The sequence below is a fragment of the Sus scrofa genome, chromosome 1, assembly GCF_054392235.1.
Source record: "Sus scrofa isolate SSC_HxYL_T2T_F1_AM1 chromosome 1, Sscrofa_HxYL_maternal_Yorkshire_Landrace_v2.0, whole genome shotgun sequence".
Classification (NCBI taxonomy): domain Eukaryota; kingdom Metazoa; phylum Chordata; class Mammalia; order Artiodactyla; family Suidae; genus Sus; species Sus scrofa.
Window position 1 is genome coordinate 284,207,216 of NC_139383.1, and position 24,261 is coordinate 284,231,476.

At 44.6% G+C, this 24,261-nt stretch overlaps 2 protein-coding genes across 4 annotated transcripts in view; both read left to right on the forward strand.

The window, feature by feature from the left end:
* Window positions 1-2,396: 2,396 nt before the first annotated feature.
* ABL1 (ABL proto-oncogene 1, non-receptor tyrosine kinase) overlaps window positions 2,397-24,261 on the forward strand; it is a 146,220-nt gene continuing 124,355 nt past the window's right edge. The window contains exons 1-2 of one of the 3 annotated variants that reach the window (XM_005660524.4): window positions 2,397-2,541; window positions 3,594-4,052. In XM_005660524.4, coding sequence (XP_005660581.2) covers window positions 3,917-4,052 — 136 coding nt within the window. In that variant the 5' untranslated portion in view covers window positions 2,397-2,541; window positions 3,594-3,916. Of the gene's footprint in view, window positions 2,542-2,591; window positions 4,053-24,261 lie in introns of those variants that run through there. The other 2 variants (XM_005660525.4, XM_084999062.1) reach the window with 2 other exon arrangements.
* On the forward strand, window positions 3,196-3,294 carry LOC146407309 (uncharacterized). Its single transcript, XM_084999087.1, has one exon. It carries the CDS (start codon window positions 3,196-3,198, stop codon window positions 3,292-3,294), a length of 99 nt encoding a protein of 32 aa, XP_084855213.1.

Here is a 24,261-nt window from a genome sequence, read left to right on the forward strand (position 1 = left end):
CTGAGTCACTCTTAATGCAGTATATGAGCTTAAAGAGATTTGTTCACATTTGGCAACATTTATTTACTTCTGGTTGTCAGGCATTTGCTGGGCTCTGGATTCTAGTTTTTAAGCCCTCACGAGTATCATTCTACAGTGTTACCCAGTGCGTCACTCGAAAAAGTATACAGTCTGGGCTTGGGGTTAGCCTACAGCTAGAAAATGGTAGCAAGCAAGCCACGGAGACAAGGGCTAAACCTGTAAATCCAGTGCAGTTGGCCTCTCCTCTTTGATGAAGCGTAGTCTCAGTCTGTGGGAAACGAGATCCCACATGATCCGCACAATAACCTCACAAAATCTGACACGACCGCCGTTTATAAATGAAAGCCATGCAGAGAGTGAAAGTGCCTTAGTTCAGCTCATTAGCAAATAGGAATCAGTAGGTTTAAGCTCAAGAGCGATTATAAAGCAACCCTTCAGAGGTGGGTTGGAAAAGGAAAGGACATGGGGTCTGGAAATCTCATTTCCCGTATCGAGACCAATACTTTGGGTTTTCTTGGTTTTTGTGAGTTTTTTTTTTTTGAGACCAGTACTTTGAATTTTTACTGTTTTGCTCATTGCCTTTCCCTCCCATGTATGCTCTGGGAGGACAAGGATGAGTCTCCTCCCTGCCTCAGTTGCATCCCAGCACCTAGGACAGTGCTGTGCACACAGGAGCTCAGTGCTCAAGTGACTGAATGTTGGTTCAAGAAGCAACGAGGGTCAGTAAGCGTTCTGGTTTGATGGCTCAACTTTAAGCTAAACTAGAGAGTGAAGAATGAAGATTTGCAAGAAATGATTAAAGCATGAATAGGAATGAAAAGCAAAATCTGCGAAGAGAAAAATTAGGGTGCTCATCAGGATAAGATAATGGGTGAGTAAAGGGAACAAGGGTGTTGAAGTCTGAAGAATAAGCTGCAAGCCAGGACCAAGTTCATCAGCCAGACTACTTTCTGACAGCAAAGCTAACCCAATCAACATCTGAAGGTAAACTGCAGTTCTAAATTTGGGCACACGTTTTCATAGGCTTCCTAATTCAGTACTTCCCAGTGACTTTTTTGAAGCCAATATCTATAAACTCATCAGCACCATTTCCCAATCCGGCAGAAATGTCTAAAATACACCATCCAAGAATGGAAAGTACAGTGTCTGTACTATGACTATGGTGTCCCCCTCACTAATAGTAGCGACTTCTAAGAAGTCAATTGCCTAATGTCAGGTCAACAGTTATGGGAGTGGTACAACAAAAAAAACCAAAGGCTTTGGAGCAAGGTCAGTCTGGGCTCAAATAGTGACTCTTACAGAACAAGCCCACCATAAGTCACCTCATCTGTATATGGGGAATGATATTACATGCCTCGCTGTCTGCAGTGAGGATTAAATGAGCATCCAGTTTATGAAAAGCGTAATAGAGCCTAGTATAGACCCGTGTTGTGATGAGTGGATCCCTTTAGAAATGGGTATATCCTGGTCTGGTAGGTGCACTGCTCTGGGGAGACATGGGGAGTGGTGAATTGGGGGTTAGGGTACATTTTAATTGCATATTTAAATGGGTTATGGCAGGTGTGGATTTGGTGTGTCTGGGTCACTGGCTAGCTCTGCAGGCCTACTAAACAATCTCGGCTAAGAGGTTTTCATGTGAATACCTGTACATCTCTGAACTGTTTAACCCCTCCCCTTTTATTCCCCCAGTTTTATTGAGAAAAAATTAACACACATCACTGTATGAGTTTAAGTTCAAAGTTTCCTGCTCACCCAAACGTCTATGATTGTGCCTGGCTTAGCCTCCGAAAGGCTCTTAACAAATGCTGTTTCTTTAGAATGAGCCTCCTGATATTCCGAAGAAATAATTCGTTAGCAGTCTGTCGGATGCTTTCCAGTTGTTTATTTTTCGCTGGTACTAATATTTATGTTTCTTGGAGAAAAGGTGGGAATGGAGGCGGGGGGTGGAGCGGTGAAGGCACCAAATACCTTGGTTTCCAGGAGCGAGCTAAATTTTCTCAAAGAGGCTCAAGGAAGTGATCCAACTCCGGTTCTGGGAAAATCCAATCCGCAGTTTTCTCCTTGCTTTGGTTTCTCGCCGGTCTACTAACAGCTCAGGGGAGACATTGGCCAGCCCTACGCGAAGCCGGCTAGAGTTCACCGGCTCCCAGGAGGGCGGGACCGAAGCTCAGGAGTCGGGAGCAGAGGGCAAGCCTCGGGTGAGCACCGACAGGGGCGGGCGCCGCAGGACCACAACTCCCGCCACGCCTTGCGAGCTGCGCCGAAGGTGGTTGGCTGGAAGCTCTACCCCACTGTCCCTACTGGCCAATGGGATGCAGGAGAGAGCCCTGACCCGGATTCTCGCGAACCAAAGGCAGTACAGGGGAGGCGGGAGCTTCCTTACCACTCGCCTTGCTCTCGGGAAAAAACCACATTTTAACAGGTCCTGCAGGACCCGGCCCTCGCGGGCAAGGAGGCTGGAGCCGAAAGGCGCTGCGGCGTACCCGAAAGCGGCGCCGAGAGGGTCCGGGTCCCCGCGAGGTGCGCACGGGACGTCACCGGGGGCGGGGCCAGGGGCGGGGCCTGGCCTCGTTGTGGAGCTGCTCGTAATCCATCATGGCGGCCACGGGGGTCGGTGACCGTCCCTGAGCAGCGCTGGAGCCGGAGCCGGTTCCCGGGTCCCGCGGTTGAGGAGCCCTTCCGTTGCCCACGGCCCTAACCTGCTGGGGGAGGTTGGGTCCCGCGGCGGAGCTCGGGGGATGTGACCGCCTGACGGCGGCGGCCGTAGCAACGTCCGGGGCCGGGGGAGGGGGTGTCTCTGGCAGAGACCCCCCCCAGGTTAGGGGCAGCTGAGGCGGCCGGGCCTACCCCCCTCCGCCCGCTTCCCGCCCTCGGAGCCTCGGGAGTCCTTCGCCCCTTCCAGCCCAGCCCCGACTCTGGGACCCTGAGGGTGGTCTCTTTCCCCAGACCTGGGACACCCCGATTCCTGAGGCGTGGAGGAGCGTCGCTCCCGAAGTAAGCCGCCCGCGCCCCGCCCTGGCAGCCTCCCTCTTACCCCCGAGCCGCCCCTTGCTCCTGCCTCCTGGGTTCAAGTGTGGCCTCGGAGCCCCCATTCAAATCCCCTTCCTGCTGTCAAGTGGCCTCCCCTTGCCCCCAGGTTGCTCCCGTGAGCCTCTAATGCCCTGACTTCTTCCAATGTCACCTACGGCCCCCTTAGTCTCAGCCCAGCCAGAAACTTTAATGCAAAGGAAAAGCCTGGACTGGTTTCACAGGCCTTTTAAAAAGCGGACTTAAAAGTTGCTGGCAATGCATTCCTTCTCGTCAGAGTCGAGGGCCAGCTCTCTCTGAAGGCCGGGTGACCCGTGTCCTTTTCCGGAGAGCAGGGTAGAGAAGCAGGCGAGGAGCGGCAGCTAGTGCGGCAGGAAATCTGCCGCGGAAGATGAAGACACCGAGATAGGGGGTGGGTGACTTCCCCAGGAAAAGTTCTGGAGGCGCATCCAAAGACAAGCAACATTTCCTTGATGTGTGGGAATCGAAATGACTTGAGCCTTACTGACCGTCTTACAGCATCCCCTGTGAATATTTCTGTTTAGGTTTTTCTCCTTGAAAGGGAAGAAGCTGTTACTCAGCCAGTAAAGGACACAAAATCAAGCAGCTTGGGTCCCATTGCCCTGATATGACTTCAAGTTGATCAACTGCGAAAATAATCGGAACTCCTGTTTACATATTGTCAACCTGAAATCTTCGCTTCCTTTCCTTATGGGAGAAGATGCCTTGTTGTGACTGACCTCAGTGACTGACTTGTGGCGATGCAGTGAATGTGAAATCCCACATACATACTGTTTTCCTTCTAGCTCACTGCCCATTCTGAAAGATCTTGAACCCTCTTCCGGAAAGGGGTGCCTACTGTTACTTTATGGGGCAGCAGCCTGGAAAAGTTCTTGGGGACCAAAGACGGCCAAGTTTGCCTGCCCTGCACTTTATCAAAGGCGCAGGGAAGAAGGACTCCTCGAGACACGGGGGCCCACACTGCAATGTTTTTGTGGAACATGGTGAGTGCCTTGCAAGCTTTCTGGTCCTGTTTTCAGCTTAGGCATTTTTGAACCACAGCACTCGCGTGGGTTCCTTTAGGTTCTACTTAAAACTTCTGTTGCTGTAGTTAGCTCTTGGTTTCTGTTGGAACTTTCTTTGTATAAGAAAACGTTACTTGGTGACACTGGTTGGCTTGCTTCAAAATCTCTGAGTTGCTTACTTCTTGCCCGATTCCATTTCTAACTCACCGTTGACCTTGGACAAGCCATTTTCCTATTCCAGGTTCCTGGGGAGGTTGGACTTAAGTCATTTCTCAGGATCCAGAGTCCATGATTCGGCTCTAACCTAAGGCGTGGGCCCTTCCTTCCCCTGAGGCGTGTGGATCCTTTACAACTTTATCTACAGAGAACTGTTCTCCTGTCCACGGAGGGGTTGGTGCTCCCCGCAAAGTTAAAAACCACAAGTCCTAGTTGACAGTAATGTCCTTGGCCTTTTTGATCATAAGTAGAACTTGAAAATTCTTGGGAGCTGTGTGGAAACAGTCAAGGGGGAGCAGCATTCCGCGTGCATCGAGGATCCCCAGCTTCCAGTCGCTTCTCCTTACACAAGGAGTAACCCTGTCCCCGTGGGTGGAACTTTTCCCTCTGCTCCCTGTTTCAGATGACACTTGGGGCAAGAAAGGTTGTCTGTGGCACTTTCGTGAACACCGTTGGCATTTGAGTGCTGACAGTACATGTTATACTGGTCAAGTCCAGTAATTCTGCACAAAGCTTTAAAGCTGAGGGTCAGCTTAGAGTGATGTCTGTGACAGGACCAGCGGTGCCCCAATTAATTAGTGTCCTTTCTGTGCCGTTGCAGCCTGGCATTTTTCAGAATGTGTACTTTAAAATGTCAATTGAGCCCACTCTCTCTATAAGCAAATCTGAGATGCGCGCAAGTCGCATGTGCTTTGAAATTCAATAATGTCCTTCACAATGAATCATTGCAATAAACAGTTCTCCATTCAGTGAACTTGCATTTGACAGTTGAGGTTTGATTTTCTTAAATAATCTGGGTACTTGGGTTTTACTTTGCCTTGAAACATTAGTTATATTTTAGTTGGTTTTAGACGAATTTAGTAATATGTTAGGGTGCTTCCCAAATTCAGAGTTTATAAGGTGAAGTTGTTTTTTTTGGGGGGCTGTGACTGCAGCAGGTGGAAGTTCCCAGGCCAGGGGTCCAACCAGAGCCACAGCCACAGCAGTGACAATGCTGGGTCCTTAACTGCTGAGCCACCAGGGAATTCCACAGTGAATATTTTTAACTAGTGATGCTCATACAACCTTAGATAATGAAAATTGGTTCTGACTTTTTGGAGAGCTTTGGCCAAACTTACCAGAATTTAAAATATACAAAGAGTTCCCTGGTGGCGAAGTAAGTTAAGGATCTGGCATTGTCACTGATGTAGCTTGGGTTGATGCTGTGGCATGGGTTCAAGCCCTGGTCTAGGAACTGCATACTGCAGGCATGGCCAAAAAATATATATGAAATAAAAAGTACCTATCAACGAACCGGTAATCTCACTTCTAGGAAACTCTTCTGGTATAGAACAGTGTAATGCCCCAGATGTCCCTTCTGTCCTTTCAGGTATAAATGCTTTTCACATCGACACAATACTGAGATGTTGCTTGCTTTCTTTGGACTAATGGTCAAAAGTAATGTACCCTCCTAAGCAGGACTCGAGGTTGTGGCAACTAACTGTAGTAGCCATGATATTCTTCTTGCCATGCATTCATGGTAAAAAATAAACAAATAAATAAATTTTGGTTTTCACTTAAGAAGGTTCCTGATGAAACAGCGAAAATTATTAATTTTATTAACTCTCGACTTTTCAATATACATCTTTTTGGTCTTTTGTGGATGAACTGGGAAGTTCTTTTGCCTTATGCTGAGGTGTAATGGTTGTTTCGAGGAAGAGCACTTGGGAAGTCATTGGAGTTGGAAGCTGAACTTGCTTTTTTCATGGCTTACCATTTTTACTTGAAATTATCACCAACACATGATGGCTATGCAGACTAAAAAAATGTGTAAAAGAGTCTTTCAAGAAAAACAACTGTTCCCAGTGATAAAATTTCAGCTTTCCAGTGAAATTAGGATTTTGGAAAACTTTTATCTGCTACTGTGATATAGGGATTGGTGGTAATATTTACAGGTGTGCTATTTTGATATCTTACAATGGAATGTATTATTTGAAAGATCTGTGTAATTCAGTGAACTGATATTTCCTAGATGGTCAACACATGATCTCTACACAGGTAAGTGATCCATTCAAGGTGCAGGATGGACCAGTGGGTATTAATGTAACAGAGTACAAAAATTAATTGATTCAGTTTTAGATTCTCTATGAAAATAGGCCACTTACTAAATTTGGTGTAGCTTCAAAGAAGACTGTCTACAGTTATCTAAAAATGGGGAAAAAAGTCATTTCCCAGTGATAATAAAAATGTTTATGTTTAGGTGAATAAATGAAGAAGTAATTTAAAATTCTCAGTTTAAATTTATTATATGGTAAATATTGATGAGATAACCTATATGAACAAAAGCTCTTTGGAGTCCTAAATAATTTTCAAGAGTGTAAAGAGATCGTGAGATCAAAAAAATTTTAGAACTACTGATATAGAAAGTCTATCATGGGAGTTCCCGTCATGGCGAGGCGGAAATGAATCCGACTAGGAACCATGAGGTTTCGGGTTCGATCCCTGGCCTCGCTCAGTGGGTCAGGCATCTGACATTGTGAGCTGTGCTGTAGGTCACAGACATGGCTCGGATCCCATGTGGCTGTGGCTGGCAGCTACAGCTCCAATTAGACCCCTAGCCTGGGAACCTCCATATGCTGAGGGTGCGGCCCTGAAAAGACAAAAAGACAAAAAGACAAAAAAAGAAAGTCTATCAAGAAGTCGTATAAGGGAGTTCTCATTGTGGCATAGCGGAAACGAATCCAACTAGGAACCATGAGATTGTGGGTTGGATCCCTGGCCTTGCTCAGTGGGTTGAGGATCTGGCATTGACGTGAGCTGTGGTGTAGGTCGCAGACATGGCTTGGATCCTGTGTTGCTGTGGCTGTGGTGTAGCTTCGATTTGATCCCTAGCCTGAGAACCTCCATATGCCACAGGTGTGGCCCTAAAAAGAAAAAAAAAAAAAAGTCATATAAGGATGTTTATTGCTAGAATTCGGTAGAGTACCAACACTGAAAGATATCCATGTAATGGTAAGTGGAAGAAAGCAGTTTGGGTATCATTTTGCATGGTATGGCCCCGTTTTTATCAAACAGAAATTAACTATACATGCTCAGAAAAAAGTGTGGAAGGGTTTAGAATGAAACATTTGTTTTCTCTAGGGAATTGGGATTTAAGTGGAATAGCAGAACACTTTACTTTTTGCTTTGCAACATTCCAGATTTTTTTACAACAAATTTATGTTATTTTGTAATATCAAAAATTATGAGAGTTTTAAAAAACTAAATTAATGGCAGCCCAACCCATAGTCCCTTCTTTGTAGCACCTTTTAATGAGAGAAATTGCCTGAGTCGTGTCTTTACTGAAGACAGCAAATGAATTTCTTTGGCTTTGGGTATATTTTTCTAGGGGAACAAGATATTACCTTGTGCTACAGATGGTTCTTGATCTGTCACAGGCTGGTCTTTCTAGAGCTGGTTGACATTCATATAGGTTAGGATTAAAAAACTTGCCGTCATAACATGCAGCATTGGGCCAGATACGAGTCTGGAAGCTACGGACACTGTTGTGTGGTGGTGGTGGTGGTAAATCTGAAAGGAGTGGACAGATGGCAGCTCTTTGCCAGGATCATTCAGGGTCACAAGGGACAGGGGCCTGGGCAGGGGGCAGAAACCACCATGTTATTTCGTGGACCGTATGTTCCTTCCAAATTTGGGTGGCTTGACTAAGAAAAGTCACTTTTAGGAAAGTTGGTAAAACAGGATTGAGAGCATTCACTAGTCAACCTCTCAGTGTGTCGTCCTTTCTTTAACAAATATTTACTGAGCTCACACTGTGTGTCAGGTAGTGTTTTAGTCATTGGTAGTGCATCAGTGAACAAAAACACATCCCTGCCCTCCTGAAACGTACATTCTAGTGGGTGGAGACAGACCATAAATAAGCTAAATAAATAAAATATAGAGATGGTGGTGGTGCTGAGGAGAAGACTAACATAGACAAGGGTATAGGGAGTGTCGGGGGGGGGGGCATGATTTTAGTTAGGGTGGCTAGAGAGGCCCCACTGAGAAGGTGGCATTTTTTTAAATTTAATTTTTATTTTATACTGGAGTATAATTGATTTATAATTTTGTGTCAGTTTCAGGTGTACAGCAAAGTGTTTCAGTTATACGTACATGCATTCTTTTTTAGATCCTTTTCTTTTATAGATTATTACAGAATATCGAGTAGAGTGCTGTACAGTAGATCCTTGTTGATTGTCTATTTTATATACATAGTAGTATATAGATGTTGATCCCTCACTCCTAATTTTTTTTTTTTTTTTTTTTTAATGAGAGTTGCAATGTTTATTTCAGGTTCTCTCATGCTTTTTTTTTTTTTTCTTGTTTTTTTCTTTTCTGCCACACAGGCAGTATGTGGGAATTCTTGGGCCAGGGATTGAACCTATGCCTCACAGCAACAACCAGAGCCACAGCAGCAAGAACGCAGGAGCCTCAACCCACTAGGCCATCGGAGAACTCCCCCACACTCCTAATTTATCCCCCCTCCCACACACACATTTCCCCTTTGGTAACCTTAAGTTTGTTTTCAAATTCTGAGAGTCTTTCTCTGTTTTATAAATAAATTCATTTGTATCTTTTTTTTAAGTTTCCGCATATAACTGATATCATATGATATTTGTCTTTCTCTGACTTCACTTAGTACGATAATCTTTAGGTCCAGCTGTGTTGCTGCAAGTGGCATTTCATTCATTTTTATGGCTGCATAATATTCCATTGTGTATATATGCACCGCATCTTCTTTACTTCTCTGTCAGTGGACATTTAGGCGGCTTCCATGTCTTTGGCTATTGTAAGTAGCGCTACAGTGAACATTGGGGTGCATGTATCTTTTCCAGTTTTCTCCAGATCTATGCCCAGGAATGGGATCACACGGTAGTTCTATTTTCTTTTTTTTTTAAGGACCATCCATACTGTTCTCCACACCAGTTTACATCCCACAAGTAGTATAGGAGGGTTCCCGTTTTTCCACACCCTCTCCAGCATTTATTGTTTGTAGATTTTTTTTTTCTTTTTTTGTCCACACCTCGGGCATATGGGATTTTCTGGACCAGGGATAGAATCTGTGCCACCACAGAGACAAACTCCAGATCCTTAACTTGCTGCACTATAGCAGGAACTCCTGTTTGTAGACTTTTTGATGACGGCCATTCTGACTGGTATGGAGAAGGTGGCATTTTATAAAAACCTGAGGAGGGAGGTGAGGGAGCAAGTCATGAAAATAATGGCTTTCAGGCAGAGGGAATCGGTGCCCAGGGCCCCAGGCAGAGCTTGCGTAGCATGTTCAAGAAGCCCAGAGTGGCTGGAGCAGAGAGCAGAAGGAGAGTTGTAGGATGAAGTGGGGGTGGGGAGAGGTGGCTGGAGAAGAATGTGGCCTTGTTGGCCATTTCAGTGATTTTGACTTTTACTCACGTGGTCTGGGGAGAATTTTGAGAGGGGAGTAGCAGGGGCTGATTTATGGTTTAATAAAATCTCTCTGAAGGAGAGCAGCGGAGGAAGGAGGCAGTCTACTTAGTGGTGGCTGAGGGCTCTAATCTAGATAAGAATGGTGTTGGCTTGGCCCAGGGTGGTGGCAGTGGAAAAGGGGTCAGGTTCCGTGGGTATCCAAAGGCACAGCTGACTAGATCTGCTCTTGCATTAGACGTGAGGTGTGGGATGTGAGAGAAGTCACGTGTTTTTGAACCGAATAACTGGAAAAATGGAGTTGCCTTTTATTGAAATGTAAGCTGGAGGGGTAGGGTTTGGGGAAGTGGGTTGGGGGATGAAGATCTGGAGCTTTTGGGGACATGCCACCTTTGAGGTGCCTGATAGGCATTCTGGTGCATATGTCAGCTTCACAGCTGAGTCTGCAAGCTTGAATGCAGAGAAGCAGCCCGGGCTGGAGCGAGAACCTGGGATGGTGTTTAAAGCTATGAGATGGAGTTCGCATTGTGGCTCAGCAGGTTAAGAACCCGACCAGTATCCATGAGGATGAGGGATTGATCCCTGGTCTCACTCATCGGATTAAGGATCCTGCATTGCCACGAGGTACAGTGTAGGTCACAGACAAGGCTCGAATCCCGTGTTGCTGTGGCTGTGGCGTAAGCCGGCAGCTATGCTTCTGATTTGACCCCTCGCCTGGGGAACCTCCATATGCTGCAAGTTCTTGCCACCCCCCCACAAAAAAAGGCTATGAGAATGGATGACATCCCCAAGGGAGAAATCTCCACGAATGTGTCTTTTGTATAAGTATGATGCTATTCAGTAGTTTATGAAGTTAAGGCTTTACATTTTTATATAGGATTAGTTTGAATCTTTTTTTTTTTTTTTTGGCAGGGGGAGTGACATTCAGATTTTGCGTGGGAATGATTGTAACTCATTTTAAATCCTGTTTTTCTGTGGATTTTTTCCCCTCAATCAGAAAGTTGCAGACTTAAAAATGATGATGTGCAATCTTTCCTATTGTTCTTTGTAGTGAATGTTTTTACTATAAAATCATTTCAGTTTTTAAAGTTTTGTACTGATTTTCAGGTTAATGCTTAGAAAATTGATGTATTTTTTCTCTCTACAAATTATTTCTGGATTTTCTAATTTTAAGTTAGTACATCTGTGTCCTTCAGGTTATTACTTATTTTTTTGTGTCAGATGGTTTACTGTGAGTTTAACTGAAAAATGATTTTAAGAAATTGTTTACTCAGTTTAAAACTACTTCACTGTTTTCAGGGAGTTCTCCTCACGGCTCAGTGGTTATTGAAGCCGACTAGCATTCATGAGGATGTGGGCTCGATCCCTGGCCTTTCTCAGTGGGTTAAGGATCCAGCGTTGCTGTGAGCTGTGGTGTAGGTCGCAGACGTGGCTTGGGTCCCATGTGGCTGTGGCTGTGGCTGTGGCATAGGCCTGTGGCTAGAGCTCTGATTCGACCCCTAGCCTGAGAACCTCCATATGCTGGGTGCGTGGCCCTTTAAAAAAAAAAAAGGCAAAAAATAAAACTACTTCACTGTTTTCTTTTTTTTTTTAATTTCTAAATTTTTTTTCTTCACTGTTTTCAAATAAAGCTTTATTCAGAGTACTAGAACAGGAACTTGATAGATCAATACTGTAATTCTCATCACTGTTAAATTATACTAAGTATCCATACCCATCAGGAGGGAGGAGAAAGTACAGCGGCTGAGTCTCCTAGGTATTAAAGTTCAGTCCCATCCTTAAAAAGAGGTTGTTTGGAAAGATTATATCCATGTACTTATGTTAGGGGTTGGGTTGTGGTACATGAACTATGAAAATGCAAAACCGTGTGTTTGTGCATTTTTTTAAAGACATCTTCTTATTTTCCATAATCTAAAACATTTTGTATGGCTTTCCTGTTTTTCAAGAAATCTTATTGCCTATTTCAAGAAAGATACTTATAATACAGAAGAAAACAGAAATTTCAGTTATGGGATAAGTAACAGAATGTTCAAAGATGATTTAACCAAAAGAGTTTTTACCTTACTTAAATGAAGCATCCTGTCAAGGAAAATAATAGAAATTGGAGAAAATACTGAGTCACTTTATGTTGGTTAAGGACTTGCCTTGTGCTTCGGGTCTCCACGTGATAACCACGGGTGTGTTGCACATGGATGGATTTTATGAGTGGGAGGAAAAAAGGTGAGCTCACGTGATTGAGGTGGGAATTATACCCATGGGAGTCGGCCAGGCGTATTATCTGGGTCTAGTGAGGAAGAAAGATGACGAGCCTCAGGAGGAGCGAGGCCTCCTCAAGGCCTTCTGTGTGCGTTTTCTGCAGTTCCCTGACCCCTGGCCTTTTGGGTGGCGTGTGCCTAACAGCTCTCTACTGTGTGTTCAAACCCACCTGCTTCCCAAATCCCTGCTCAGGTCCCACCTCGTTCTTCTTTTTTCTTGGCCACACCTGCAGCATGTGGATGTTCCCGCGCCAGGGATCAAACCTGTGCCACCACAGTGACCTGAGACACAGCAGTGACAACGCTGGATCCTTAACTCACCGAGCCACCAGGTAACCGCCCCCCCCCCACCTCCTTGAACACTTCCTTGTTGTTTTTGAAGTGTTCAATTCCCAGATATTGGGGAGAGTCTAGATATCTTAATGATTTCTGAGTTTCATAGAACTTAATTCCATGTGGTCAGAGACCATCCCCTGTAAAATTTCAGTCTTTTGACATTTACTGAGATTCACTTTATGGCCCAGCCTTTCACCTCTCTTACTGAATGTTCCATTTGGACTTGAAAAGACTGTGTGTTCTGCAGTTGTTGGTTGTAATTTTCTATAAATGTGAATTTTTTTTTTATTTCTTTTATGGCTACACCCGTAGCATATGAAAGTTTCCAGGCTAGGGGTCCAGTCGGAGCTGCACCTGCCGGCCTATGCCACAGCAACAGCAGCAAGGGATCCGAGCCACATTTTTGACCTGTGCCACAGCTCACAGCAGTGCCAGATCCTTGACCCACTGAGTGAGGCCAGGGATCCAACCTGTATGAATACTAGTCAGGATCATTACCGCTGAGCCACAGCAGGAACTTCTTATAAATGTGGATGCATTAAATCAAGTTGATTGACAGTGTTGTTTAAAATCTTACACAGCTTTACTTATTTTTTGTACACTTATTTATCTGTACTTTTGCTGAGTTTCTTGCTTTGTTTTGTTTTGTTACGGGGGGGTGTTAAAAATCAATAGCTATGATGATGGATTTGGGTTTTTTCCCTTTTAATTCTATCTTTAAACATGTTTTTTAGCTTTAAAAGCATTTATTAACAAACAAAGATGAGGGAGGAGGATGGGGGAACCAAGCAATTAAAGAAGCTAGAAAAACAAGTGACTGCACACTACACAGGAAGAAGAGAGTGGTAGCAGTGAAAATGAAATTAAGAAATATAAATGATAAATACCAAAAGTGACTTTGAAAGACATTTGTAAAATAGGCTTACTTCTAGCAAGATTGATGAAGAAGAGGAAAAGGCATATCTGTACAATAGAATGAAAATATAACTAAGTATTCTGTTACTTTTTGTTTTATGCATTTTGAACTTCTGTTAGGTCACCAAAACCTTATTTTTTTTTTTCTGTTTTTTCAGTTGGGATGCGAAAGTTGATCTGTTTTCAAGTTCACTAACTCTTCTGCAGTTTCCAGTCTTCAGTTTCCTTAAAATTTTCATTTTAGATATTGTCATTTTAACTTCTGAAGTTTTTCCATTTGGTTCTTTTTTGTAGTTTACGTTTTTCTGTTGAGATTTACCAACTTTTCACTCATTAGGTCCATTTTTTTCCTCCAAATCCTTGAAGGTATTTATAATAAAGACCAGTCTGTTAATTTAAATATCTGGGTCATCTTGGGATCTGTTTTTATTGATTGCTTTTTTCCCTATATTATGAGTCACATTTTCCTGCTTCTTTTCATGTTTAATAACTTTGAATTATATGTCAGACATGTGGACGTTACATTACATTTATTTTGTTACATTGTAGATTTTATTTTTAAAAATTTTTATTATAATTGATTTACAATGTTCTGTCAATTTCTGCTGTAAAGCAAAGTGACCCAGTCATACATATATATATACATTCATTTTCTCACATTATCTTTACATTGTAGATTTTAGATCCTGTCTTACTTTTTTTTCTTTTTTTTTTGCTATTTTAGGGCTGTACCCATGGCACATGGAGGTCCCTGGGCTAGGGGTTGAATTGGAGCTGTAGCCGAGCAAGGCCAGGGATCGAACCCACATCCTCATGGATCCTAGTCGGGTTTGTCAACTGCTGAGGCACAAAGGGAACTCCAGATGCTGTCTTACTTTAGAGGGGTTTTCGTTTTCTTGCCGCAGGCAGTGAAGTTACAAACATATTCTTTTGACCCTGCAGGCTTGTTTTGTGCTTTGGTAGAGCGAGTCTGGTTTGGCTTTATCCATAGTCCAGAGACGTGGCCCTCACTCCAGAGGACATTCTTTAAACTAACGCTTGCGGGAGTTCCCGTCGTGGCTCAGTGGCTAACGAATCCTACTAGGAACCATGAGGTTGCGGATTCGGTCCCTGCCCTTGCTCAGTGGGTTAAGGATCCGGCGTTGCCGTGAGCTGTGGTGTAGGTTGCGGACGCGGCTCGGATCCCGAGTTGCTGTGGCTCTGGCGTAGGCCGGAGACTACAGCTCCGATTAGACCCCTAGCCTGGGAACCTCCACAGGCCTCGGGAGCGGCCCAAGAAATAGCAAAAAAAAAAAACCCAAAAAAATAAACTAACGCTTGGCATTTCTGAGATCTCAGTTAAATGAAAGGAGTGCTCAGTAAGGTCTCTCCACTCTGGACTGGCTGGCACTGGATTACTCCCAGGCACAGTGAAACTTAGCATCACTGTTCACTTCTCACCCCTGCAGCCACCGCTGTCTTTTGAGCCTTACAGAATCTCGCCTTGAACATGTGCTGTCTTCCTCCTGCCATCTTATGCTTTTCATCCCCCAAAGCCCCCTCCTCTCAGATGTTCTGCCCTACAGTTCTAGCTGCTTCAGCAGCCTGGAATTCCAGTCTTGGCTTCCACAATTCAAGGAGACTGCTGCTGTCAGTTTGGGTACCGTCCCCCTGCACCAGGGTTGGGAATATGCCCCTGGCAGGAAGTTGGAGCTCCCCTTGTGTTTTTCTCTTCTCTCAAGGATCACAGTCCTGCCTTGCCTGCTATTTTATGCCTAAAAACAGTTGCCTCATTTATTTTGTTCCGTTTTACATTTATTTTGGACAAAAGGATGTTTGATACAGTTTGCTGCCTTATGTCCAGAAGCAGAAATTCGGTTCTGCATATTTTTGACTTCAGCAATATATATATTTTTCGTGCATTGATGGTTCTTTCACTCACATTTGTAAGATTCATCCATGTTGCTTTTGGTATTGGTAGTTTGCTCATTTTCATTGTTATTTAGTAGTCTCTTCTATAAATATCCAAGAATTTATTTACACATGCTATTATTGATGGCTGTTCAGCTTATTTTCAGTTTTGGCTACTTACAAATAATGCTTCTATAAGTATTCTTGTGTCTGTATGCCTAGAAGTGGAATCGCTTATTCACAGGGTATAGGCATGTTCAGCTGCCGAAGAGTTTTCCAGAGTATTGTATCAGTTTAACTCCAATCAGCAGTATAGGAGACTCTTTTGCCAAACCTTGATATTGTCTGTGTTTTAAATTTTTGCTTTTCAGGTGGCTCTGTAGTGGTACCTGATTGCAGTTTTAATTTGAACTTCTTTGATGACTTATGAAATTGGGTATCTTTTCATATGTTTATTGGCTGTGTGGATATTATACATATATACACATACACATGTTTCTTTTTGATTTGTAGGAGTTGATTTATATATTCTCAGTACAGGTCCTTTGTTGAATGCATTTATTGTGAATATCTTCTCACACCTTGTTGTTTGCCTTTTTTTACTCTCTTAATGAATCTGTAATGAACAAAGTTCTTAATTTTAATGTAGTTCAATTTAACAGTCTTCATCTTTGCGATAGTGTTTCGTTTTGTTATGTCCTGTATAAGAAATCTTTGCCTCCCCAAGGTCGTGAAGATGTTTTATTCTGTTACCTTTCATGTTTAGATCTGCAGTTCACTTGGAATTGATTTTTCTGTGTAGGGATGATAGTTGGGATTTTTCCCCCGTATTATCTAGTTTTTAATTGAAAAGAACATCTGCTGCTGGATCAATCAGGGAATTCCTTCCTTATTTATTCTATTTGTCCTTGTACCAGAGTCATGTCAGCAAATACTGTCGCTTTAAAGTGAGTCCTGTTATCCTGTAGAGTAAGACCTTCCGTTTTGTTCTTTAAGATTGTCTTGGCTTTTCTTGCTTCTTTGTATTTTATTTATTTTAATGTATTTTTTTTTTTTTTTTGCTATTTCTTTGGGCCGCTTCTGCGGCATATGGAGGTTCCCAGGCTAGGGGTCTAATCGGAGCTGTAGCTGCCAGCCTACGCCAGAGCCACAGCAACGTGGGATCCGAGCCGCATCTGCAACCTACACCACAGCTCACGGCAACGCCGGATCGTTAACCCACTGAGCAAGGGCAGGGACCGAACCCGCAACCTCGTGGTTCCTAGTCGGATTCGTTAACCACTGCGCCACGACGGGAACTCCCTTATTTATTTTAAAATGAAAGTAGGTTTATTTAGAGAGAAACACATTCCACAGGCAGAATGTGATCCATCTCAGAAGCAAGAGTGGCCTCCACATACATTTTAGAATCAGTTTGATCAATTTCCATGCTCAAACAAAAGCACTGGTCAGGATTTTCTTTTCTTTTTTTCGTCTTAGGGCTGTGCCTGCAGCACATGGAAGTTCCTGGGCTAGGAGTTGAATCAGAGCTGCAACTGCCTGGTCCGCACCACAGCAACTCCAGATCTGAACCAAATCCGTGACCTACACCGGGTCCTTAACTCACTGAGCAGGGCCAGGGATTGAACCCACATCCTCATGGACACTATGTCGGGTTCCTAACCTGCTGCGCCACAACAGGAACTCCAGAATTTTGTACCAGAATTGCATTAAATCTGTAGATTACTTTTATCCTAGGAAGAGATTATAGATTATCCTGAAGAATTCATATTGATGGAAGCGAGCCATTTCAGAAGACACTTTTTTCCTCTTAATGATAAAGGCTAAGTGATTCCCATAAATTGTTGCTATTTTTTTTTTTTTGTCTTTTTTGTCTTTTTCTAGGACTGCACCCACAGCATATGGAGGTTCCCAGGCTAGGGGTCAAATCGGAGCTATAGCTGCCGGCCTACCTCCAGAGCCACAGCAACGCGGGATCCGAGCCGCGCCTGCGACCTACACCACAGCTCACGGCAACGCCGGGTCATTAACCCACTGAGCAAGGGCAGGGATCGAACCCGCAACCTCATGGTTCCTAGTCGGATTTGTTAACCACTGCGCCATGACGGGAATACCTTCTTTTCTTTCTTCTTCTTTTTTTTTTTTTTTAGTTGTTACTATTTTCAGAGTATCTGCTTCTTCTTCAGGTTCACCTTTCTGTGATTTTCTTTTAAATTTTGATTTTCTTTGACACTTAGTACTTGTTTCCTTGATGGTAGAAACCATGTTCATACATCTGCGTGGATCAAGCTCTGTCTTTTTACAGGCTAGATGCTCAGTAAACATGGAATTGAACCTAATTAAGCGACTTTCTCAGTGCCCCTCTGTATCATGTGTCGGTCTGGGGTGGGACCGCAGACTTTTGTGTGCAGCGCTTTGTGTGCGGTTTATAGTCCAGAGTATCTCCATCGGCCATCTGCTCGGGAAGTGGTTATCACCTTTGAGTCAGCAGTGTGGGGTAGGTCCAGCAAAGGGGCCGAGGCAAGAGGGCACTTGTTCAATTCGACCGTGGTTGTTAAGCCGTGGAGAGACCACTCTTGGAGCCAGCAGTACCTTTTCACTGCGTTCTCCTCTTTTTTTTTGCTTTTTCTTTTCTTTTTGTTTTTTATGGCCAGCAACACTGGGTCCCAGCTGCTTGCAGCAATGCCAGATCCTTCACCCACTGAGTGAGGCCAGGAATCGAACCCACATCCTCACAGATACAATGTCGGGTTCTTAACCCACTGAGCCTCAACGGGAACTCTCTAGGTTCTCGTCTTTTTTATGCCAAGGGCTGCTTGGTGCCACTAACTGGATCTGGAAATATAGTTTAGTACAGAAGTATAGGGCTGAATTTGTAGTGATACCTAAACATGGAATTCCGTTGTGGCTTAGTGGATTCCGTTGTGATGTTGTCTCTGTGAGGATGTGGGTTTGATTCCTGGCCTCCCTCAATGGGTTAAGGATCTGGCATTGCCACAAGCTGCAGTTATTAAATCTTAGGGCTTGTACCAATTTGATAAGAAATACTATCTTAGTATGGATGTAATTAGTAGCTCTCCTGTGAATGAGGCTGAGCATTTTTTTTTTTTTTTTTTTTGTCTTTTTGCCATTTCTTGGGCTGCTCTAGCAGCATATGGAGGTTTCCAGGCTAGGGGTTTAATCGGAGCTGTAGCCACCAGCCTACGCCAGAGCCACAGCAACGCAGGATCCGAGCCACGTCTGCGACCTACACCACAGCTCAAGGCAACGCTGGATCGTTAACCCACTGAGCAAGGGCAGGGATCGAACCCACAACCTCATGGTTCCTAGTCGGATTCGTTAACCACCGCGCCACAACGGGAACTCCAGGCTGAGCATTTTTAACATGTTTACGGGACACACATACTCATCTTGCCATGAGCCAGCTCACCAGGTTCATTGTGTGGCAGATACTGAGACAGGTAACTGCAGGGCCGGGTGGATGGCCTGCCCCCAGCACCCACTGTCCCCACCCCCACCCTGCCCTTGTATCTCACAAAGATACAGCTGCATCCCTAGCACCCCAGGCTCCCAAGGGGCCTGATCAGGTGATTTTCAGCCCCGGGCTACATTAGAGTCTCCTTAGGAGCTTGAGGAGCTTGAAAGGACTCTCCTCCAGGTCCCATGCTGGGGAGGAGTTAGTTGGTCTAGGGGAGTGCCTGAGCATCAGAGATTTTTGTTTTGTAAGGAGGGCTTTTATTCAAAAGGATTATTTTGAAGGAGGGAAAGGGACGCTTACAGTAGGGAGAATGCTCTGACTATAAGGTCCGCAAAGTATTTCCTTGTTGTTTTTAATTCTCCAGTGATTTTAACAAGCAGCCAAGATTGGTCTAAACCAGTCATAGCACTCAGCATTGACCCATTCTGATGGAAAGCCTTTTCTTTCTCTCTCTCTCACTCTTTCTTTCTTTCTTTTTATGGCCACACCCACAATGTATGGAAGTTCCCAGGCCAGGGACTGAATCTGAGCCACAGCTGCAACTTACACCGAAGTACAGCAACGCCGGATTCTTTAACCCTTTGTGCCGGGCCAGGGATCAAACCTGCGCCTCGACTGCAGCTATCTAAGCCACTGCAGTCAGATTCTTAACCCACTGAACCGCAGCAGGAGCTCCAGCAGGGCCTTTTCTTTGCTGGTATTGGGGGTGGAACAGTTCTGGCAGTCAGTGTAAACCCCGAGGGCAACCAGCCTCTGCTGGAGCCTGACCCGCCGGGGGAGGGGGGCTGTTGGTGTCCAGAGGGTGGGGGGTGGGGAGAGTGGGCTGCTGCTTCCAGCTCACCTCTGGGCTCTGAGTTACGTGACATCATCCATTTCCTTATTGTTAAAGCCATTGTGTGCTGGGCTTATTACTGCTTGGACCACCAGTGTTCTCACTGAAAAAGTAACACATTTTAACTTGACCAGTTATTTCGCCTTTCCATTTTTTGAAAGAAAAATGACAGATGCCATTGACAAGTGATGTTACAATTCCTTATATTTGTTTGGCTCTTAATTTACATACTGCTTTCCCCGTTGTTTTTACATTGTGTAAAATTGGCAGAATCCTGTCTCAGGAGGCTGTTCTTACCTCTCGTACCACAGTGTACTAATTACATCCCCGAGGTATGTTGCTCGAATGCCTTGTGATAACATCACTGTGTTAAAGATACGGCACAATTTATATGCCTGAGGACCAGTCCTGGGTCGGTGGTGTGGCCTGGCTGCTGCCTCTGCTTGGGGACTGACTGGGTGAGCCAGGCCCAGCCCTCCCATGCTCCTCCAGCTTGGCTTGTCCTGCAGTTGGCACCTCCAGCTAAGGTGCTGAGCTCAGGCCAATTTAAGGAACGCAGGACCTGTAGTTTTTGTGTTCTTTCCAGACTGTGTTGCACGGAAGCCAGGGGCAGAGTGATAACACCTGCCAAGTGCCCAAGGGGAAAGACCAGTGAAAGACTCAGCCCAGCTCCAGGGCTGGTGGCCGCTGTTCACCTAAGTGTTCAAACAACTTCTGCCTCAGAGCAGTGTCTGTTCTTGAGGAATGATGGTTGATTAGGAGGAAAACCAGAGAATAAGTCCCAGGGCAAAACGAAGCTCAGAGCATAAGATCCTGTGAGCGGAGAGGAATATCGTGGTAACGCTTGTCTTCACTTCCCGAGGCTGGTGGTGGTAACAGGTGACATGTGATGCGTGCCTCCCGATTCGGGCACTAGTCTGGTCACTTGTCGTGTATTAAGTTATTCAGTACAACCACAATTTCAGGTGTTTTTAACAGCAGGGAATAGATGGAAATTAAGAACGGATTCTTATTAACATATCTGGAAGGGGTTTTTTTGGTTTGTTTGAAAAGCACATTTGAGTTAGTTGCTGGGATCAGATGGTTTGTGGGGACGAATGATAACACATGAAAATGTTGAAGCGTACTATTATGAGTAATAGTAATAGTTATTACTCCCCACCCCCACTATTCAAAACAAAATCATTGTTCAGTGGCATCGAGGTAAAGAAAAATTCTTACTCTTAGATGTATCTTTTTTTGGTAGATATGTGAGCCTTTTCAGTCTCGCACGGGAAATAAAGCTCTTGAAATACAGAAAAGTGTATTGCTTGTGAGTAAGCTGCCTGCATAGCTCTGTGTTTCTTTGGCTGAGCCCTGACATTCAATGTTTAATTAGTGGCACCCTCCTTGGCCTTGTCTAATTCACTCTCGTGCCATTATGCCATCATCAGTTAAACTAAATGCACAGTGTTTCCCGACATTTTTTGGGGAGGTCTCCTTTTTTTAAAAAAAAATGGAAGACACGAGCACAATGGAGGAAAGCCTTTAGGAAATATAAGAAAGACTTATTGTTTTATGGCTCTGTTGTTGACCACATACATCCCTGTAAATTACTCAGTGAAGATTTGATTCAGAAAGTAATTTGAAGGTCAGTAAGCTTGGTCAGTGCTCCTTTAATTCCTGTTCAAATGAAAATTAATCCTCTCCTAGTAAAAGTAGTACATGATCAAAGTAGGAAAAAATGTAGGTGTCCCAAGAGCGAGTTTCAGAGGCACGTGGGTGACAGTGTTTCCGAATTATGACGTCATACTTACTGGATGGATTTTATAAGTTGATCAAACCACAGCATGACTTTCTTTCTATGTAAGTTCACGTCGTTGATTTGTAGGAATGTGTAATCTTGATGTTGATAGTGAGTCAGAAGTCAGTAACTTATGATTCTTTAATTGAAATGAAGTTTTTGTTGAAGTTGGCTTGTTGAAGGGCTTATCTGTAAATTCATAATGAATCCTGTAATGAAGAGTCACAAATACATTGTCGAGGGAACCATGTCCTTGCTGGACCTGGCATGTCCTTTAATTGCAGGGCTGGAAAGAACTGGAAGTTGGCTCCCTCTGTGCTCAGGTACAAAGTTCCCAAGCTGAGTGGGTGCTAGCCGTGGAGCTGCCCTGCACCCACAGACGCCATGGCAGACTCAGGAGCAGGGATACCAGTTAACCCACTGGAGTGCATGTTTTGGCCAAGAGCTGTGGATTATACCGAAGAGGACAAGACCACACCTGTCCTCAGGCATTTACAATCCAGTACAGAGAGAAACAGGAGCAAGGTAAAGAAAACGTAGTGAGAGGGAAATTGGTTGAGGCCCTAAGACAAGGGAGAATGTGGGTTGGTTAGCGTTAGTGGTGCCACAGCTCCTTGCCGCCGTGTCGTGCCGGTGCTCTGGGAGTCTGGTACCTCTGGCCGAGACCTTCTTGAGCCAGGGACTCCATGCCCTTTACAGACCAGTTATCAGGAGGGAGGCCACTGGCCATTTGCCCCATAGTCTTAAGTCCTGCTGTGGTGTGAGGCTCATTCCCAGGCCCACCAAGGTTGCAGTGTGCCGAGTGTTCTTTGGTCGTCTTTGGTTCTGGGTGAATTCCGAGGGAGGCCATTTGTGAGGAATATTGGTGCGTTTTACCACTTATGTGCTCCAGCTGCAGCGGATGTCATTTTGAGGATGTGTGCTCGGCAGTGAGTCAGATGCGATGCATGCACGACTTCTCAGTTATTAACCCAATACTGCGCACTCTCCCGACGACATCCACAAGTGCCGATGGCTCTGTTGAAAGCCTTGTCTCCACTGGCTGGAAGTTGAAGCCTATTTTAGCAAAAGCGCTTCCATTTCGTCTGAATTGCACTGGGAAACTGAAAGCCCTTCCAGATTCACAGACAATGGGTTGCACCTCAATAACCTATCCTAGGAAGTTCCCATGTGGCACAGTGGGTTAAGGATCTGGCCTTACTGCAGCTGTGGCCTGTGCCACAGCTGTGGCGAGGATTTGATCTCTGGCCCGGAAACTTCCACATGCTGTGGTTGTGGCTAAAAAAAAAAACCCCAAACCAAAAAACCCATCCTAGACACCAGGTACTATCGTATATTCCATGCTGGTAGAGCTGCCCTTTGGGTGCTTTCTCTGTGCTAGGCATCGTGCAGAGCCCTTGGCATGTTATTTTTAAGTTCCCAAGTCATGCTAGAGCCCTTATGCTAAAGAGCGATGTGTGTCTGGGGTCCCGTAGCTTAAAACCCTCCTCTTGTGGGTCCCATTATGTAGAGCAACAGTCTCTATTTTTGTAAAAAATCATGTCCTTAACCCTAAAGGTTTTTTTTTTTTTTTTTTTTTGAGCAAGCAAATTATAGTTAACCAAATCACACTAGAGCCCTTAGGGAAGGTACAGTCTGTTTGGGGGTTTGTAGTTTAAAACCTTTTGGTGGTTCCCATTATATAGAGGAATAGTCTCTATTTTGTAAAAAATTATGCATCTCTAATAAAGATTTTTGAGGAGGCAAACCACACACACACACACACACACACTTTTTTTCCTTTGCTGAAGTTGTTTTTGAAGTTGTGGAGTTGCATTTTTTTTTCACCTGTTTGCTTTTATGGAGACACAGTGGGAAGGAGTAAAGGCAGGGAGGAGCCCTGGGACTCTAGTTGTCTAGCCTGTGAGGGTTTTGTGCTGGCCTGCCTGAAAGAGCACCCTGCTGTTCTGATTTGCAGTTTTCTGTAGAAGGGGAAAAAAAATCAAACAAATGAAAGTGTAGCTCTTAATAGCTCCTCATTCTCCCGTATGTCTCTTCTGGTGTGTGGGAAATGAATCTCCCGCCATGAGGGGGAATGGCTTTCACGTTTAGCTTCCTTATTCAAAAGTTCTGTCAGATTTCTGCCTGAATTCTTTCATTAACACACTTTAGCTCTTGTTCTTTGAAATGCACGTGGGAAAATGTTTGTTGATATTCAAATTTTTGATTTCAGGAAACCCCGGAATTGTCTGATTACTAAATTCCTGCTTGTTTGTGACAAAATTGTTTGTTTGTTTATTTTTAATGGCTGCACCCATGGCATATGGAAGTTCCTGGGCCAGGGATCGAATCCGAGCTGCAGTTGTGACCTACAACACAGATGTGGCAACGCGGGATCCTTAACCCACTGCTCCAGGCCAGGGGTCAAACCCACAGCTCTGCAGCCACCTGAGCCACTGCAGTCGGATTCTCAACTCACTGCGCCACAGCAGGAACTCCCAGCTAAAGTCTTTTTTTTTTTTTTTTTTTTTTTTTGGTCTTTTTTAGGGCTGCACCCGAGAAGCGCCCAAGCTAGGGGTTGAATCAGAGCTGCAGCTGCCAGCCCATACCATAGCCACAGCCATGCAGGATCCGAGCCGCATCTGCAACCTACACCACAGCTCAAGGCAATGCTGGATCCTTAACCCACTGACTAGTGCTCACGCATACTAGTCAGGTGTGTTACCCCTGAGACACGATGGGAACTCCTAAAGTCTATTTTTAAGAGTTGAACGTGCTTCCAAAAATTGAAGATCAGATTAATAAATAAGGAGTTCCCATTGTGCCTCAGCAGGTTAAGAACCCAGTATAGTGTCCGTGAGGATGCAGGTTGGATCCCTGGTCTTGCTCAGTAGGTTAAGCCTCCAGCATTGCCACAAGCTGCAGCATAGGTCACAGATTCTGCTTGGATCTAGTGTTGCTGTGACTGTGGTGTAGGCCTCCACTGCAGCTCTGATTCAACCTCTGTCTAGCCTGGGAACTTCCATTGCCACAGGTGCAGCCATTAAAATAAAACAAACAAATAAATAAATAAATAAAAGTGGACC